The following is a 19801-nucleotide window of genomic DNA, read 5'->3' as shown; positions in this document are numbered from 1 at the left end:
AAAACCGAAAACAGATTTGTGTATCAGAACTTTATTTTTTCTTCTTTCCTCTCCCATTAATCATCTCACGACCCCTCGGATTTATGTGGTGACCCTTTGGAGGGGCCCGACCCCTAGGTTGGGAACCACTGGACTATATATATAGGCTAGATTACACATAGGCTATGAAAACTCAAAGAAAGATCTACTAGACTAATAAAGACATAAATAAAAATCTAGACACACATTCATATACATTATATACTGTGTATCAGAATAGGATCTCTACAATAAGGTATGAAAAAACCTTTTCTGCATACAAACAAGATCATGTATGACAGCAGGGCACAAAGCAAGGTGCAATCTGTGCAAATAAATAAATAAATAGGCGTGCGTTTTAACCCTGCATACAGCATGCTGTAAAAATTCTTCAGTTGAATAAAGACTGTCTACCTCTGCCGCACAGCCTGTTAGTCTCTTGGGCATCTTACATCTTTGCAAAGTCTAACCCAAGTGAATGACAAAAGTTTACACACCTGGTGGCAATTATACTCAAACAAAAAAGCAGTTTGAGACCGTTATGCATAGTAGGGCCATGTTACTGACTCCTGGTTGGGACCCCTGGTTTTGGGTTTGGGGGGCAGTGCTAAATTCAAATCTGCTCCGTTTTAACACACGCCTCATTCTAGCTCCGCCAGTCTGCCCACAGTCTGCTGAGAGGATGAATGTGCTGCGTGCGCTGGCGGATTTTGGAAGAAACAAAGTAACTCTGTTAAGTTTGTGGAAATATGATGTTGCTCAGTAGAAATGATGGATGCGATAGACTCCATTGATCCATACAGCCGACCAGCGCGCAGGACACAATGGATAGTCAGCACTCTGGCTTACCATTACGGACTGGACCGGGGAGTGGAGAACGAAATTATAGTTCTAGCCACCGGGCTAGATCAATACCTACAGGAGATTTTCCATCATATGGACTACCAAGGTGGAGGCAAAATCCCTGTGGAGGACTTTAACATCTTGTGTGACATTCTGGGACTGAACAAAGACTTGGAGGATTCAGAATGCGCCGGTGTTTTACCCAGCGAGCTCTCTTTCAGACACTTTCACGCCAAACTGTGCGGGTACTTCAGCACAAAGGCGGGGTGTCAGTATGAGAACGGCCGGCTGCTGGTCGGGAAGGACAGCGAGCATATAGAGACTCAGATCCGCCTGAGAAGCCCACTGAAGCGGCGAGAGAAGCTGCTGTGTGTGGGAGTGAGCGGCGGGTCCTCACCGTCCCCGGAGGGACGGCACGCCTCCGGCTGCAGGCTCGGCTCCTGCACCAGGGAGTGTTATGAGGAGATAGTGGCACTGGAGGAAGCAGAGGACCGAATATCAAAACTGGAAGATGAGAATGCAAGTCTGAGGGAGCTGATTGAAGACATGCGAGCCGCACTTCAGAGCAGTGATGCCCGCTGTTTGGCTCTGCAGGTGAGTGCGTGTGATATGCAGGTATGTAATGATACGAGAATATTCAGGAGGGCCAAACTAATAAAATCATGCCAAGGGTTTGAGTTGGATGATGATGTCCATATTTTTTTTAGAAAGTAGCCTAGTCATGATTTCATTAGGGTGGATACAAGCAGCAGTCTTAGGGAACAATTTTAGGGAACAGGGGTGCTGCTCACCAAACTTGCCTCTATTTGCTTTGGGCCCCAAACAAATGCTGCCCCCACCTCTCAAAACTGTGGTACCATTTTCTTACAAGACAACCTTTTGTTTAATGACACAAAATAAAGTCCTCCAAATGGAGTCCCTGATAGTCCATATGATGTAGCTAAAATCTATAGTAGACACTGAGCTGGATAAGTTCCAGTGTATTGACCTTGTGCTAAGGTTTGTTGTCAAAATACAATTTGCAATGCAATAATGAACATTCAAGCACAGTGTTCACTTTCATGTTTATGTTACGGGACACAACTGCAGAGCATCTGGACCAAAGTCAGTTAAATAAATCCATTTAGAACTTATTAACATTTCCAACTCCAGCTGTAAATATTTATTTGCAGATGACTTAACTTTTGCTGTTGGCTTATGAGACAGTAAGAAAATGTTGACCCTTAATGACTATTAAAATGCAGAATAACAGAATTGATGTGCAGTAAAATTAGAAAGTGAGAAACCCATTACCCCTTATTTATGTCTTACTAAACTTTCTAACTGCAAACTTAAAGATCCCTTCCAGACATGTTTTAAGATGTATTTAAATACTCTACTCTTGAAGAATAAATTGTCTGAAATGGCTTTTCCACAAAAAAAGTTCAATTATCTTGTTAAAACCCTTAAAATTACATCTACTCCTTCTTTCTCATTTAAAATTCCTGAATCTCTGAGTATGCAAATATATTTCATTTAAAACGTTTAACTACTAGATACAAGATGTCTCCTTCACTGTAAAGTTCATTCTCAGTGTTTATGCACTGTTCAAGTTTCCACATCACACTTATGTAAACTGAATACTGGACCAGGATTGACTCCAAACTAGTTGTGACGTCACATATCACGCTCATAGGTCCGCCCCTTAAAATCAGATTTTCAATGAACTCAGAGAAATTTTCCACTTTCAGCAGATGAATATGAAAACAGCCTCGTAGTGTCAAACTCTGCACATACATTATTGAACATCTAGAAAACTTACCTCCATTAATTGTTTATGACTCATCAGCAAGAGAGGTTTTTCCACAACATAGCAACCCAAAAGTTCTCATTAAAGCAGCAATAATCAGTTTTTTATATATGTTTTTGGCCACTTTAAGGTAGCGTAACAAGCTGTACACACACAATACTGATGTGTTGTCACCTTTGTCAAAATTGTTGTGGTGAACATTCTAGCAAACATGCCTATTATTTACACATCCAGCAGACATTTGCACAAATTTGGTGTCATGTTTCTGTGGATTTAGCAGAGATTTTTCACTAAAACTGTCTATCTGCTGTGTCTGGAAACCAGGCTGATGTGAGTAGCGAGACTGAACCAAAACTCTTAAAAAGTTATGGGCCATAAAATCAAAACAAAGAGCTGAAAGACACTAAAACGGTCTGTGGAGCTGAGAGAAAATGTAGAGTGGGATGATAATTCTCTGTAGGTTTGTTATTATCACTGACTTACATTACACTAATTTTATCAGTTGTTGATATGAAAATGCTAGTTGCAGCTTTAATGGCTTATTAGTGATCCATAAAGCATCAGTAAATGATGTATTACCCATTATTAAAGCCTTTAGTTACAACGTATAAACTCTCAAAAGGTTTGTAGATAGGTGCTAGCAAAATTGCACCTGCTGGTACATTCCAGGTATTTTAGGGAATATCTTCCAAGATCTTCTGGTCCTGTGTTGTTCATCTGTTACCTACTGTTGCTCTCTCCAGGTAGGACTATGGAAAAGCCACTCCAAGCATAAATCAGAAGAAGGCTGCTTTGTTGCCCACCAGAAACAAGCAGCCCAGAAAAGTATGAGCAATTCCAACCTGAAAAACAGCACCTACAGCAACCTGAAGAGCCTGCAGAACATTATCCACGAGATAGAGCTGCTGCAGAACTCCAGAGACCAACAAGTAGAGGAAGCCATGCTGTGTAATCAGAGACTGGAGCAGGAACTGTGGAGCTCTAAAGAAACTGTGGCGGCACTGGAGGACTGCAACCGAGTCCTGAAGAAGGAACAGGTGGGCATGAGGAGGAAGGTGGAGGAGGCCAGGCAGGCGCTGCTTAGCGGCCTGGGGAAGGTGAAGGAACTGGAAGCTAAAGCCAGTCATGTGCCGGCGCTGCAGAGACACATCCTCCAGCTGGAATCAGAGCTCCTCTACTACAGGTAAAAACACTGGGAACTGTGTCACATCTAGCATTTTAGAACAACAAAACTCTACTACATCAATGTTAAGCCAGAAGTATAACAAGATATTACCACAGCTCAGGAATTAATCAATAAATGACTCAGGATAAGACTGCATCCTATACAATCACTGGACTATCTTGACAAAACAGGAAGTTGTTACTCTGTGAGGGCACAAACATTTACATTTATTTGGATTGGCATGTCAAATTATTTATGCTTTGTTTTCTCCATGACACCCCTCAAACTATGTAAAATATATCAATTTTAGAGTTGTTATTTCTATACGTGGACATATAACGATGTCATCTCATCCAAATAGGACTGCAGCTAACAATTATTTTCATTATCGATTAATCTGCTGATTATTTTCTCAATTAATTGTTTGGGCCAGAAAACAGTGAAAAATGTCTGTAACAGTTCCCTAAAGCCAAGATGATGTAATCAAATTCACAGCAGTATGATTATAAATAGTGATACGATAGTGATGAGATTATAAAAATAGGCAAAAGACTTTGCTCTTCAAGAGAGATTGGTGAGACAGTTTGGTGGCAGGCTTTACACCTCTGCTTTCGAGTGTGGCCTTTTGGAACATGTGCAGTTGTATATATATATATATATATGTGTGTGTGTGTGTGTGTGTGTGTGTGTGTATAGACACAATTACCTTAAGATGTGGATCAACAACACATCTGGGGACCTACTCATTTGCAGCATGCTGAGGCATTAACTGGAAGGTAGGGCCATTGAGGACAGTGAGGTCATGCTTTCTGTATTTTTCCAGTAATTATGTGAAATAAAATTTACAGACGATATACAGTAACTCAACAGTTAAAACTGAGTGCAGAGTGCAGAATTCCAAGAGTGATGCAATTGCAACACACTCTTTGCAATATACTGTAAATTCTGATATGACAATTTCATTCTTTTTACCCAAGAAATAAAGATGTTTCTTCAATTTTTCCCTTGATTTGACTTTAAAGGCGGGTAGATGCAGTAAAAAAATAAACAAATACTCCCCTGAGGTCATAGAGAAGGGAGTTTGGAGTATCTTTTTTACCTCTCCATTAGATCTAATCAGCTGTCAAATCCAGTGCAGAACAAGTGTCTGGCTGTTCATCATGTCATGAAAAAGAAGGGGTTTGTTTGGGCAAGTTATCGCGTTATCAAGGCCTTTTTGGATTGAATGAACCGTCATGAATTGTAAGTTCTCCTAGAATAAAATGACTCTGTTTACTTCTGGCTGCATGCCTGGAAAACGCTGCCATGCTATTTATGAAGGTTTGATGTGGTTTACTATTCCACTTTTCAGCCTTGTTGTGTTTTACTTTATTTAACAGGCATCGTGTGTGGCAGGTTGGTCCTGCCTGAGCTCCACTACTGTTAGGAACTACTCATTTTGGTGGAAGTAAGGGTGTAATTGGACTTTTAAAGTACAAAGCCGTTGGTTTAATGTTTATCTCTGTGTATGTTGTCCCTGCTCCAACCATGTAATCAGTGTCTGCAGGTCTGGCTTTCTTAGATAGCAGATGTCTCTAAATGGTTGTAATATCTATATAATGCTATTATTATGGGCTCTAAAGCACAACCGACTCATATGATTAAAGTCTTCACTGCTACCTGCCTTTAGGTGATTCAAAATAACAAATTTAGCCAACACAATTCCTTTCCTTTAACACTAAACTCCACTAATCTATGCAGGCTGTGTCCCAAAGTCTTTTCACTGCCCTTCCATTGATACCCTAATAGCGAATAATTCAACACCACAAAGGCTCTGACTTGCCAAGAGGGAGCTCCATTGAGTGAGAGCCTCAGCAGACTAACCATTCTCATCAATCTCCGTTCACTTCTTTCACTGCACTCCCAAATGAACAATACCACATAGGCACCCCCGTCCTATGGATCTTAGCAACCAGGCTCCACGAGTATTCCCACTGAAAACCTCAGTCCTCGCTCGGTCACGTCTTTTAAGGACACAGTTAAGAGAGAAAGGTGCCAGTTGAGGTGTTTTGAGGTGTCTTTTTTGTCCCTTAAACTATATGGCACAAACTTAAGATGAAGTCATTACTCTGTCAACATGCTGTTCCAGTATCAAATGTCTGGGATCATATGTAGCGAGGTTTAGAGATGCAGTAGTGTGTCAAGGGGTCTGTTGAAATGATCGACCGTAACTTTATCCCTGCGGCTTATTTCTAAACTGCTGTGACAAATAATGAGATTAACTCAGATGCTGCTGGATCTCAGCGATACAGAGTTACAGGGCCGGGGGGTGGGGGGGGCGAGTGCTGGCACTGCTTCTCCGCGGTGGATTCCACTTAAGCGCTGTGATAATAAAGATGAGGATAGACAATGCTTAATGGATCCTTATGATGTTGAAAGCCCCTAGTGTGAGCCCTATCCCGTCAGGATAGCAGCCCATTTTACCTGGCCTAGTGGACCACTAAGAATATTTTTGCATCCAGAATGTTTAAAGCAACAAAATACACTAAAGTTGCTGCTGAGTTAGATGAGAAGATCAGTATACTACCCGCATGTGAGAGTGGTATCAATCATCTCATCTAACCTCAAAAGAAAGAACGCGAATAAGCATTTTTTCCAAAAATGTGGAACTGTTCTTTGAAGTGAACATGTGTTTCATCTTGATTCCCTTTTTTTTTGTGTTTTTTAACATTTGATGAAGTACCATTTTCTCATCTAGTAAATCCCTGTTAAACTTTCTATCAGAATCGCAGCACAAGTCTGTTTAAAAAAATGTGGTCATCAGTATGAAACCTAAGATGTGTGGGTGTTGTTGCATAACATGTCTGTGATTTGTTTGGATTCTATGCTAGAACGGAGCAGAGGCCGAGACCTCAACAGGAGTTAATGAGTACAGAAAAGTCATTGTATGGCCGTGATTGTCTAAAAGTGGCACTTTTAGCTCTGTTTCTTGAGCAGCAGAAGGTAAAAGGAGTCTAAATCAGTCACTCTGGCCTATAAAGCTTTGTGTGGGCCAGAGGGATTAGACAATAGGAAGCACATCGAGAGGAACAAAAAGACATGAGGGGGAGGAAAAGCCTACCATCTGGAGGAAGAGGCAAACACTCAACTGTTTGTTCATGAAATGACGGACATGTTTTGCAAGGCCCACAGGAGAGGAACAGCTCCCTTCAGCTTTCCATCTTCTTTTTGTGCTTCGAAGAAAACGGAGTGGGGAAACAAAATCACTCATTCAAAGGACTCTAGTCGTCTTTCGTCTACAACTTTTTGGTTGTATCATCCTCTTGATTCCAAATGTCTCTGTTTATATAGTCCAGGGATTTCTAGAGAGCATACCCAAGCACGTATATCCTAAGTGCTGCAAGTTTAAAACTCACTTTTCGTTTTAACGGCACGCCTGCAGGCTTCTTCTCTGTATGCCTCTAACCCCTGGCCCTCTGAAGGCAGGCCCCAGGGGAGGCATAATCTCCCAGCCTTTTCATGCTCTCTGCATGGCGCCTGAGAGCGGAGGGGAGAGGAGGGTCTAGCAGACCATTTATCTGCCTCTGCGCAAGAGCAGCATTGTGTGGAGCAGGTGCTGCCACGGCATTCTTACCCTTTAAATAATGTCCAAAGGACACACTCGAGGGATGTCTAGGACCCATGGCATTCTGCTGCTGCCTTACTTGTTGTTCTTGAACAGCCTTCAAAAACCTGCACTGCCAAGTGGGCTCGTTTTCACATTGAACCGCTGCCCCACTCTCCCTCTCTCTGGTTTGGAGGTATGCTGACATCAGCAGAAATACATCACACACAAAATATCTATAAACTTATGCCACCCACCCTTGCTGGACTTCTCTCCCCGTATATTTCCCTCCGCTTTTAATACCCTAGTTTGTTTGACTTTGGGGGTTTCTTTGCACTTTTCTCGCTAAGGAAAGCTTAAACACCCTCTGTAAATGTTACAGACATCGGTTTTTGGATTAAGTCCTCAGCTGGTGCTAAACGATAATCACATCTCTGAAGCTGCTTTATTTGTATCCCAGAAACCACCTCATATGTACGAGCACAACCCAAGAAGACTTGATTGATAACCATCAGCTATGTAAACACGACCCCTCACCCGTCTCCGTCATGCTGCAGGACACCAACAAGCGGTGAACTTCAAGTTCAAGCTCAGGTTTACAGTGTGCCCTCATTTGTAACCCCTGCAAAAAAAAAAGGAGACTGTCATTGACTGATGACACCTGAAAGAGGAAACTGCTCTTCAGGGAATGGAGGAGGGGAAACAAGGATGAGGGGGGGGTAGTGTTGATGGAAAGTTCACTTCAGCGCTGCGCTGTGATAAACACAGGGAGGACTCAGAGTGTCCTGGCTCTAACAACAAACAGCTGGACTACCCCCCACTGGCCTTAAGAACGGCTTCAGACTTTTGCTAATAGGGCAGAATACAGGATACTATTAATTAGAAATGCCCTGACACAGCACAACGGAGCTCTTCATGTATAATTTCACTCTTCTGTGTTCTGCCTTTAGGGATGTAGCAGTAATTAACTCTACATTATACAGGCTACAAAGTGCTTCCAGCTCTTTCCCTTAAGAATAATATAATATATAATCACATGTAGTATAGAGAAAGTAATGTACATACTCGGATTTCTAGTAAGTTTACAGCGGAGACTTTAATGTTATTCTCAAAGTTTAAGGGCATTCCAAGTCTCAATTGACAGTAATTCTGTCTAGAGATTAGCCAAGAGGTGCCTTTGAGGAGTCTGATAAGCCAGTGGGAAAAGCCAGATACCGTAGACAGTTCAGGAAATGTTAAACTGACCATCTATCTGTTCAATTTGAGTAGTATTTCCTTCTAAACAATGAGGTCTGTTTCAAACTTCAAGGGTAAATTCTGCCTTCATTCCTTCTAAAAAACCTTTTAAACCCTCTAAAAAACATAACCATCAGAAAAATGTGTTTATTTCAGTGTTTATCTTCTGAATGGGACCACAGGCAAACAGCACAAACTGCAAAAATGTTCTTATATTTATAAGATAATAATAAGATTTTATGACCAGAATATTTTCAGCAATAGACATTTCATGTATTTGCACTCTGTCTCTAATTGTCTCTTTGTGTAGTGTCCTCCTTTCCTGAGCACTTGCAGTTGGTAGTTGGTTTTGCCAAATAAACCAGGATTGAAACCTGAAGGATTAAAACTCCAAAATTTAGGGGCAGCAGAACAAACTATAAGCACATTTAGCAAGCAGTTGCCTATTTACACGCCCAGCAGACACAATGCAACATTAACTCTAATTTGGGGTCGTGTTTCTGACCACCTGATGGATGTAAGTCCAATATTCACTGTCCTTATAACTCTGTTTTGGTCACTGCTCTCTAGATATCTGCCAACCAGTGTCTGCTTTTTGGTGCTGAGCAGGTAGCATCCAGTCGGATTGTCAGAGCTTTTAGCTGAAAACAGTTGCTAACTGCTGTTGGAAACAAAATTAATGAAAGCAGTGAGACGGAACCAAAACAGTAAAGTTGTGTGCCAGAAAATCAAAAACACTGAGCTGAAAGATGCTAAAAAGCTCTGTAGAGGAGCTGTAGAGTCGCTGCAATTGACCACTTTCACATTACATATAGTGAATTGATCCATTGTTATCGTACTGCTGTATGTGTAAAAACAACATATATGAACTCTCCAGGTTGAGTTGCAATGTGGGTAATGTAGGCGTCAGGTTTTAACTAGGAAAAATAATGTGTGGAATAAAAAAGACAATGTCTCTGGTTCTGCTGCATCGATGTTGATCCTTTTTTTCCACTGTGTGTCTGACAATTTTACAGAAGTGCAATGCAAAATTGGTGGCATAATCTTCACAAATTATCACTCATTGGCTCAATATGCAAAAAGAAAATAAAAAACTACAGGCTTACACACATTACACTTTGAAGTCTGCAATATATACTTTCTCTCTCTCTCTCTCTCTCTCTCTCTCTCTCTCTCAGCAAAATATGTTAAATGAATGGATATTTTCATTTTGGCAAGTCAAACCCACCCATGCTGCTTTTGCGTTTGGTACATTGGCGAGAGTTATGGTGCCTGTCTAATGAAACGCTGATCAGATTTAGTCTCTGTCTGCTGTATCCCACAGTCTGACCACTTTCCAAGATGTCTGTCTGGACTACTTTCAGGTTTCTCTTCTCATCTTGTTGGAATTCCCATGCTCAGCACCACCACCTAACACTTCAGGGTACCTCATCACAGTCAAACCATGTGATCAGGAACCTTCCTTAAACAGTATAAATCTCATGCACGGTCAAAAACAAGTTTAAAACTGAGCTAACAATCGGAAAGTCTTTCTTTTTTTGTCTTTCGAGACACAAAGCCGTTTTTTTTTTTTTTTAACCTCTATGCATATCAAAAGCCTTACTACAGTATTCACTGGACACAGGCTGCAGCCTCTCTACAACAACTGTCAATTAAAGTGCAATTAGTCACACCAAAGCCTGCATTTGAAAAAAGCCCTCCACCAGTTCATTCCAGAGTCAGAGTGTCTCCACAGCAACCAGTAAAGTTTTGTGTGTGTTCACGTCCATGCACCAGTTGCATGTTGGTCCGGCTGCAGCTGCCGGTCCTCGTGAACTACACAACTCCTTCTCTCCTCCAATGTGGCCCCCCAGTAACTTAAACATGACTCTCTGATTGATTGCCTGAAATCATGCTGCAATTATTGACTTTCAGTGAAGTCAGTCGTTTCTCCCCACACAAAGAAACCTAAAGTAGTACACAGATGCAGAGTATAATGTTGTCTTACAGCAGAGCCTGCCTCGTGCCAACAGGATATAAGCATGAGTGCTCCGTGACTTTTTTTTTTTCTTTTTTCAGAGAGTCAGGCTGTTGAAAACCTTTTCGAGATTTTCTCTTTTTTTTTTTTTTTCTGCAAGACATCATCATCTGGAAACACTTATTCTGTGATTTACGAAGCCCCCTATCGGATTTCCCCCAACACAAAAGAGCAGACAGCAGGAGAAACCTAGAAAATTCAAACCATTACAGAACGATTGATCCGCACAAACTGCAGTCTCAGTCTTTTTTTTCAGTTACAAATGTTTGAATGTATCCATGACACAAGGAAAAACAAAACATATGCTGTAGACTATAGATGTTACATGTCTCTTTCCTACAGATGAAAAAGACGTGCAGAAAACTGTTTGTGTACTTAAAAATGCTCCAATTTTGTTCCATCCAGTGTCAGCCTGTGTGCTCTCTCCTCACATGTTGCACACTAATAGCTCCATTCTACCATTGACCCACTTTACTGTAAAAATGCCTTAAAGATACAATGTCTGGCTTCAATTACCCCACCCAGATTTGGCATACAACATCACAGGCCTTTATAAAATTATCATGGCGGTTGTAGATGTGGCTTAATATGCATTGCCTTGCGTTACTTGATATGTTCTCTTTGATGTTTGCAATTGGTTCGGACTGAGCTGTTCTCATCTGTGCAAATTTGAAGAGCAGTTTTAGCCTCTTCAGTGTCAGTTTATGTACAGAGACATACACAGCAGCACAAACAGGACGCGTATTTGCACAGAACATGCATATAGACCCGACTGTGCTCTCTTTCAGGTCAGAGGTGTCCAAACTCCAACTTCCAAGCAGCTCCAGGGCAGAGCAGCAGCTGAGTGTCAGCAGCAGGCCGGGCCAGAGATGTTGCTCGGGCTCCCAGCACGATCGCTGTTCCCCGACAGGGCGTGCTGTGACAACCCCGGACAAAAGTAAGACGCCTTTTTCCTAAAAGCACAGAAGGCAATGCTGGACGTCTAAGCCATGATTAAATAGGGATGAGGATAATTATTAGAAAACATTATTGTTTTTGTATAATACATCAATAGTACTGTTGGCCGTTGGGAGTAACTGCACTGCAACAGATGAGGGTTCACTAATTTCCAGTCTCCAGAACCAGTCTCAATATTCAATTGTAGTATAGTCACAGTCCTTTTCTCCCCTACAGCTCTGACTTCTACCTACCATGACAATGATTGTATTAATGATGATGGTGTGTTGTGGCGTTTAGTGGAGGAGCAGCTGTTTCGTTCAGTGGAGGGCCAGGCAGCCTCCGACGAGGAAGAGGACAAGTGGACCGGAGATCAGCAGCGGCAGGTGGACGAGGTGAAGAGGATTTTGACCAGGCTGTCCTGCTGTGGGGAAAGGTACAGCACATTCATATCATCACTGTCTCATAAAGCAGCTTACAGCAAGCTAGTGACACAACTGACAACAAGATTTAGTTGTTTGCTTTCGTTAACTGTCTACAACGGAGCACAGTGTAAAACAACATGTGTACATTTTGTTTACATATAGTTTTGTTTATTTGAGCAAAGTGAAATGTGGAACAGAATACAATATGTAACAAATAATTCTTAAAACAGAAGAAGGACTCCAAAACAAACTGAGAGACACAGCCCTGATATATTCGGCTTAATACATTTTTATGGCTAACTTGTTAGCACACAGTTCTCTATTTACACATACAACAAACACAAAGCAACGTTAACTTTCATTTGACGGTCTTCAGTTCCAAGGAACTATAGCTGCCCTGTGTTGTTTTCTCTTTGATTTACCGATTTCATTTTGCATTTTCAACGCTGACTGTTTTGGATAATTCAATATAAATAAAGCGTTCAATACACACATGTAATAGTGTTTAATGGTTTTACATTATGTAATGTTTTTATTCCAAACATAATTTAAAAGTATATTATATTCTGGAAATTAAATGAATAATTTAAGTGATGTGTGAACATATACCAATCATAGGTCAAACCATTGCTGAATTTCAATGAATTATAAAATAGCCAGATTTCACATTACTAATTTAAATGTGTGTTAGCTGCTACATGTTTGACTTTTTTCTCCAGCTAGCTTAGCGTTAGCTTTGTCTATCTGCAGTTTGATGTTGGGCAGGAAATGTACAGTGGGTTTATCAGAGCTTTTTAAAAAAAAAAAACAACAACAACAACAACAGGTGCCTTTTGCCACTGACAATGAGGTTAATAAGAGCAATTAGAGTGAACGACATAGTAAATGGTCCTTAAAACCAAAATAATATGCTAAAAGAGGCTAAATAGCCCCGTAGCGCTGCAGCATTGGGTGTTTGTCACTCCCAGTGACCACTTTCATATTACAGATATAAATTTGATTCATTGTTAATGTGAAAAACAATGATAGGGTAAGCTTATGATGATTTTCTTACTTTGTGTGGCTCCTTTATGCCAAAGTGTATTTAAATTTTGTGCAGGTATGGTGGAATCTGACATCAGTAAGGGAAAATTGTGATACAGAGGTGCATTTACAGAAAGAAATAAAGCATCTGCTTAAAAAAAACAAAAGCAAATAAATGATTAATTAATAAATTATTCATGCATTAAATGTACTGTAAAACCAAAGCAATAAGCTAAAAAAGGCTAAATAGCTCCGCAGTGCTGCAGCACTGAGCATAAGTTTATCACTCCAAGTGACTACTTTCACATTACACATATTAATCTAATTCATTGTTAATATAAAAACCATTGCTGCTTTAATTGGAGCATTACATGTCAGTCTTTAAGATTTTCTTATTTAGTGTGGTTCCTGTATGCCAAAGTCAAGTTATGCAGGTATGGTGGAATCGGCCTCTAATAAGGGAAAACAGCGATGTACAGATGGGTTAACACAAATCAGAATACATTTGCTAAAAATAATAATAACAACATTGATAATACCAGTGACATAAATTATCCATGCCTTAAACTGCATTAAACTTGCATTTTCTCCACTGCTTATCCTGTTCACAGTCATGAGAGGTTTGACCCAATACCAGCAGCACTGGATGAGAGGCAGGATACTCTGGACAGGCTGCTAATCTATCATAAGGCTGTATACTGTAGCAAGACAAACACATTTACATACAGTTTGACACATCCAGGCAAATAAAGTGTCACATAAAATATTTATATGATACACTTTGCCAAAAACATACACAGATGTCAAAGCTTAATGCAAAATACATTGGAGAAATATCTGAAATATTTAAAAGGGATGACTGTGGAACAGAGCAACATATTCTAACAATGCTAGTGTGTTTAAAAGTGTGTCTGCAACATGTCATAGAAATTAAATAAGGACTAAATATATAGAAAACCACTGCCAATGTATTGTTGCTCAGCTGTGACTTACCTAACACAGACAGCCAAAAAAGTGGCATCATGTCAATCTCTGAACCAATATGACAGCTACTGTAGCTCAGAGCTTGATAGACCTTCGCTCTTCTGCTATGTGTCCTTGATCAGGTGCGAAGACAAAGCATTCAAGAAGCTGATGTCTAATTTCGGGAGCTCAAGGAGTGAGGAGAGCTGCAGCGCTGTGGTGGAGCTCCTGGAGAGGGTGACCAAGTTGCATAAGCAGCTGCAGCTGAAGGAGAGTCAGGCAGAGATAAACATGGACCAGGTACAAACCACCACTGACCTCCATCACACCAGGGTGGGCTACTACACTATCCTCAATAGGATCCATTTACATCCAACTGTTCTTTCTGGACAGTGTTCTGCCTCGCTTTACATCATACGTTGTGTGTATGGTGTTAAACTAGATTAGAGAGGACTGCTGAAGGTTGTTATGAAAGTGGAGGCCTTCAAAGGAAAAACCACAGCTAGTGTGGCGTGATCCTGCAGCTTCCACCTAACCAAACCACTAGCAGCAGCTACAGACCCTCCCTCTGTGTGTGTGTGTGTGTGTGTGTGTGTGTGTGTGTGTGTGTGTGTGTGTGGGTGGGTGTGTTTGCAGCTGTTTCTCACTGGAGCTGACCACAGAAACACTCCCCCCTTGTCCCGCATGACACTAAGGAATATCGTAAATTAAAGCTCTCTTGTTACAGTCGAGTAGTATTTTCACAACACAGGAAGACAGGCAGAAGGGGAACCATGATGTAATGTGTTCCCAGAACGTCTCAGCACTCAGAGAGGAAAAGTTAAAACTAAACAAAGTCATGACTGTGAGGCTTTGTTTATGTGCAGGATGTGTGGGGTGAGACCCTTGTCCTTCAATACGCTATGATGTAAAGGTGCACTGCAGGGATTTCCAGTGTTTTTGGCAGGCGAGCCTACAGTACACTGAGGGTTGAAAACCTACCCTAACCTCAACATTTTCAACATTTGACATGGATTTATATTGGGATATTTATGTTGTATTTAGGAGGCCTACAATGCAAAAATGTTACATTTTCATAAATGACATATCAAGCTACTATTATAAGCTTGTCAAATTATGTACAGCTCAAAAATACACCTTTCCAAGTTATTTAATCTGTGTTTGGTCTTAAAGGATAAGACTGATGATATTCTGTATTTTCTTTATTTTCAAAAAATCTCATGAAAAGACCAACAATGAATTTATCTACTAACAGTATTGCGTATTTATCTAAAACCTGAAATATATTAATCTATGCTATAGAGCTAAATTGTCCACAAACTATTAAAAACACATCAGCGAGTCACACTGTCGAACTGGGTGAAATGCTCCTTTATTACCATGAACACACACACTCAATTTATTTTGATGTAATCTCACATACACCATCCTACTGCTAGAAATACTCACTAGCCTCAAATGTGTATTCATCCACGGCTGAAAATAGTCCCCAACAAATGCACTGTTGACTCCTGTTTGAGTAACCCTTGCTAAAAACTACAGTGCCCAGCTGTTTTAGGAAATTATTGAGCCTTTTTTAAAAATGAGGCTCCATATGACTCACCCTAGTAGACTACTGGTGATGCCACATAACGTCTGTGGTTGATACTGGCAGTAGACTTTTGTTGCATGTCATTCCCCATCTCTCTCTCCCTGTTTCCTGTCATCTCTCTCTGCTGTCCCTATCTAATAAATGCATAAAATACCCCAAAATATATTTAAAAAAACAACCAAAGCCGTGTAAGATTTACATTTTCAGCAGGAACTAATTGGGCTTGTGGCAGTGTGACACAGACAGAGTAGGGAAGTCAGAAAGTATTGAGGGACACACTAACACACTTTTTATTGGATTTGTTTAAAATAACAAAAAATATAGAATAACACCAGCCTTGTCTTTTAGAATATATTTTTTCTGTTTACTATCTATTTGTGATGTAACCCTTTTTTTTGAGTGGACTGAGTCTCATGACACTCAGGTGACAGTCAGTTTTCAAATTAATTTCTGTTTCCCTTTACCTCAACTTGAACCCAAATGTATCCACAACCCCAAACAGTCTGCAATACATAACCTTCATCCAACTTTTCCCCAACCAGTTCACTCTCAGCACTAACCCCAACCACAGATGTTAACAGGACGGGAAAGACTATTTGAAGGAGCGGGAAACACTATTCGAGAGGGAAACAGACTTTGACCCAAGACCGGATCTCTGCTAACTTTCCAGATAAATTTAATTTAAAAAAAAATGTCCTGCCAACTAACTATCAGACAAAGCAGTCTACACAGTACTGTACTGGCTGCCCTGTAGATTAACTGGTTTGTGCCTTGTCCTCCAGATGAAGGACTCTCTGGTGCAGGAGCTGCAGCAGAAAGCAGAGGAGACCGAGTTGCTTCAGATGGAGCTGCAGATGTTGGAGACAGAGAGGGTTCGTCTGTCCCTGGTAGAAGAGAAACTTGTGGACATTCTGCAGCTCCTCCAGCAACTCAGAGACCTGGTTAGTCACAATTACAGTACAGTTCAACTGCAGGTCAGTTCTGATACCAATCATTTTAGGATTAAAGCGACTGATTGCAGAGGATTTGCGCAAATATTGAACATCTTTTTACTGTTTTAAGGCTCAAACACATTTTTGTGAGTCTTCACACATCTTGTAAACAGCAGTTAGACAATCATGTGAACTAGAACTCCACTGAAACTCAAAATAATGAAAATCATTTTGCTGGGTTGGCAGTTAAATGAAATCCGCCCACGCTTCACTGGAATGATATTTCTGGTCAGACATCTGAAAGAAAAACAAAATCAAATTATTCACTAGCACTGTGCAAGTACAAACCTCCATACGGACATACCTTACTTATATCAAATTTTGAAATTAAATGTCCACTTTGCCCTGTTGAATCAGCATACAGATGTCTTACTTGTGTTTTTGTACATTTTTTTGTGGTCCAGCCCTGACAGTGTGACAGTGATTAGAGAGCTCAGAGCTAATTCATTTCACTTGTTGAACACGTGTGAAAGGTTTTGTGGTCACAAGAGTCAGATTGCCCGTTAAAGTGCCTGTTAATTGCCTGATAGCCATCTGAGAATAGCCCTCTCTTGTTTTAGAATGTCTCCCGGAGGTCTCTTGGGAAAATCTTGCTCAGCACTTTGGAGTCTTGCAGCGACCCGCAACATGGTAAGTAGAACTCACATTCCCAATTAAATCAATACAAGCCTTGTGAAATGTCATAATCAAAATTTACAGTTATCAGGGCAGGGAATGAAATTAAGTTCCCGTCAGTTTGTCTGTAACACGATTCTCTCAGTGCTCACATCTGTTACATTTTTGCACAGGGAAAGCCCACATCTTGGAGGTGCTCAACGCTCTCTATCATGAACTGGCTGCCTGCGAGATTCTGTCTACTGGTGGACCTTTGGAGCGAACACAAAGCCAGCAGTCTTTGAACGCCCTCATGATCTCCTGCTAAACAAGACTGCCTCCTGCTGGGCCCAGGACCCTTCTGCACGTCTGTGTGGAAGTGAACAGCTGTTTTAGAGGACACTGGAAGCTTATCAGTGATCAAGAAGCAGGCTGATTGATGTATATAGTGTATTATACTGTAGCTTATGTACTCATAATATCCACAAAGGGAATTTACTTCCTCCTTCTTCCTCAAGGCTAGAATGTTAATTATTGTAGGAAAGGACTTTTTTAAATACATATAAAGAAAATACTTGCTTATACATGTTTTTTCAAGAGCTTTCATTGCACACAACTCTTTTATGATTCAATATGGATGTTTTTATTTTGTCACAGCAGAGTTCTGAATGTGAAAATGTTGTAATAAGCTAAACTTCAAAAGGTCTTTAAGTAATCTGTGAAATTGATCGACCTCCACTGGTCAACAATTGGAGCTGAAACATCCCTGATAGAACTTAAAGGAATCTGCATCCCATTGCAGGGGCTTCGTCTGTCATTTCAAGGTCACATGTCATAACAGGTCGATGAGGGTCTCTCATGATAGCCTACTTTTGACCAAATTTGGAGGTCACAACTGGCGCGTACCTTGCAGCCCTCAGTAAGCCTCAATCTTGTTTAATGGTGCATTCAGGTGGTCCTCATTAACTTGTAATGTTAGGAAGTAACGTGGAACCATGTTGTATTTCCCAGGTATTTGCATTAAGGTGCTCATCTGTTATTGGTAAATGCACCACATGAATGAGACCAATAAAAAAGCCCCTGCAAAAGTTGTAAATACAGAAAGCCAGGTGTAAACTTCTTCTTGTTGGGAGCCTGTAAGCTGTTAGAGGTAATATCAGGTTATCTAAGTACAGTATATTCACCATTAACCTGCTACACTGTTTGTCCATGATATGTTGAAGTTGAAAGTTAAAACTGCACTAATTAATATTAACAATGATTCCAATGACTATGTGTGATGTGAAAGGATTTGCTTATAGTGCTGGAACCACAGACGATTATCACCCAATTCCGCATTTCCCCTCCACCATACGGAGCATTTTAGTGTCTTTCAGCTCATTGTTTTGGTTTTACAGCTCACAGCCTTACTCGTTCAGTTCTCATCAACCTAATTTCCAGCAGCAGCAGGCAGTTGTTTTCAGTAAAAAAAGCTCTTAAAAATTCCACTCTACATTACCTTTCCAGTACCAAAGACAAACAAAGTTAGCAGCTAGCTGGTGAACATAGTGAAGCATTTAACTATAGAGCCAGATATTTCCCCTAAGGGGTTGGTAGAGACTAGACCAGAGTTAAAAGGAGAGTGAATTTTGGATATTTTATCAGGTGTTCAGTAATCTGATCCATGTCTGCTGGATGTGTAAACAGGCATCTCTTTGCTGACATGAAATGATTTGTCAATGTTAAGTTTACAATTTGTTTCACTACCACCAGGTGGCCAAATGAAGTCAATGCTGCTTTAACTCAAACTAACTTACTTGTACCAGTTTACCACTGACACTTAACAGTTCTAAACTTGAAAATTTTTAACATTAGAATTGACAAGGGTTGACTGCATCACTAGTCTCTGTGAAGCTAGACTGTCTCTAGTGGGGAGGAGATGTGCAGGCTTAAACCAGGTATTCAGGGCCTGCAAGGACACACATTCATGGTTCACATTAAATTAATCAAATAACAGTTTGTCATTTGTTTTATTAGAGAAGGTAGTTTTTTAGCTTTCATAGAGTAGATGAAATGTCTTATGTGTGTTTCTCATTAAAGTAGAACACACAGGTTGAGTCATGGCTGGTGACAGAATGGTTAAAGCTTGCAGCTCTGGCCCACACTAGTGCACTAATTCTATTACAATATTAACAGCAGTGTCTACTGTAAGTGTACCTGGTTGCCACCTCACACATATTTTTCAACATAATAAAGCAGATTTACTTCTAATAAAATGCTCATTCTGAAACATGAAACTTGTTCATATCAGTTGGATGAGTTGCATTGTCATTGGTGTCTTGAAAAGAGGGCCTTAGATGCAAAACCACTCACTGGTGTTGGTGAGCTATGCCATTAAAGCCTTTGACATACACAGTCTGGATTGCTGTGATTTGTTTATGGATGAATCCTTGCACTTGCTCTTTACTACTAGTTTTCAATCACAAAATACAGAATGTTCCTGTTTGTGTTACATCATTTTCTAATAAGTCATTGTTTAAAACTTCAACTTTTCTTTTCTTACTGAAACCTGGCTGAGATCAAGAGACAATAGATCTGCAAACCACAAATATCTTTACTCCCTTCTGTTCTGTTCTGTTCAGAGGTT

General features: G+C 40.5%; 1 protein-coding gene across 1 annotated transcript; it reads left to right on the top strand.

Annotated features, from left to right (window-relative positions):
- The first annotated feature begins 518 nt into the window (after nt 1–518).
- Nucleotides 519–19572, top strand: efcc1 (EF-hand and coiled-coil domain containing 1). Its single transcript, XM_044349041.1, has 8 exons — nt 519–1455; nt 3394–3833; nt 11440–11588; nt 11888–12023; nt 14142–14298; nt 16372–16530; nt 17142–17211; nt 17370–19572. The coding sequence occupies exons 1-8, from the start codon at nt 787–789 to the stop codon at nt 17501–17503; spliced, it is 1914 nt and encodes a 637-aa protein (XP_044204976.1). The 5' UTR covers nt 519–786; the 3' UTR covers nt 17504–19572.
- Nucleotides 19573–19801: the final 229 nt, after the last annotated feature.

Source organism: Thunnus albacares, chromosome 4, assembly GCF_914725855.1.
Source record: "Thunnus albacares chromosome 4, fThuAlb1.1, whole genome shotgun sequence".
Taxonomy (NCBI): Eukaryota; Metazoa; Chordata; class Actinopteri; order Scombriformes; family Scombridae; genus Thunnus; species Thunnus albacares.
This window is presented reverse-complemented; position numbering and strand designations above follow the sequence as displayed.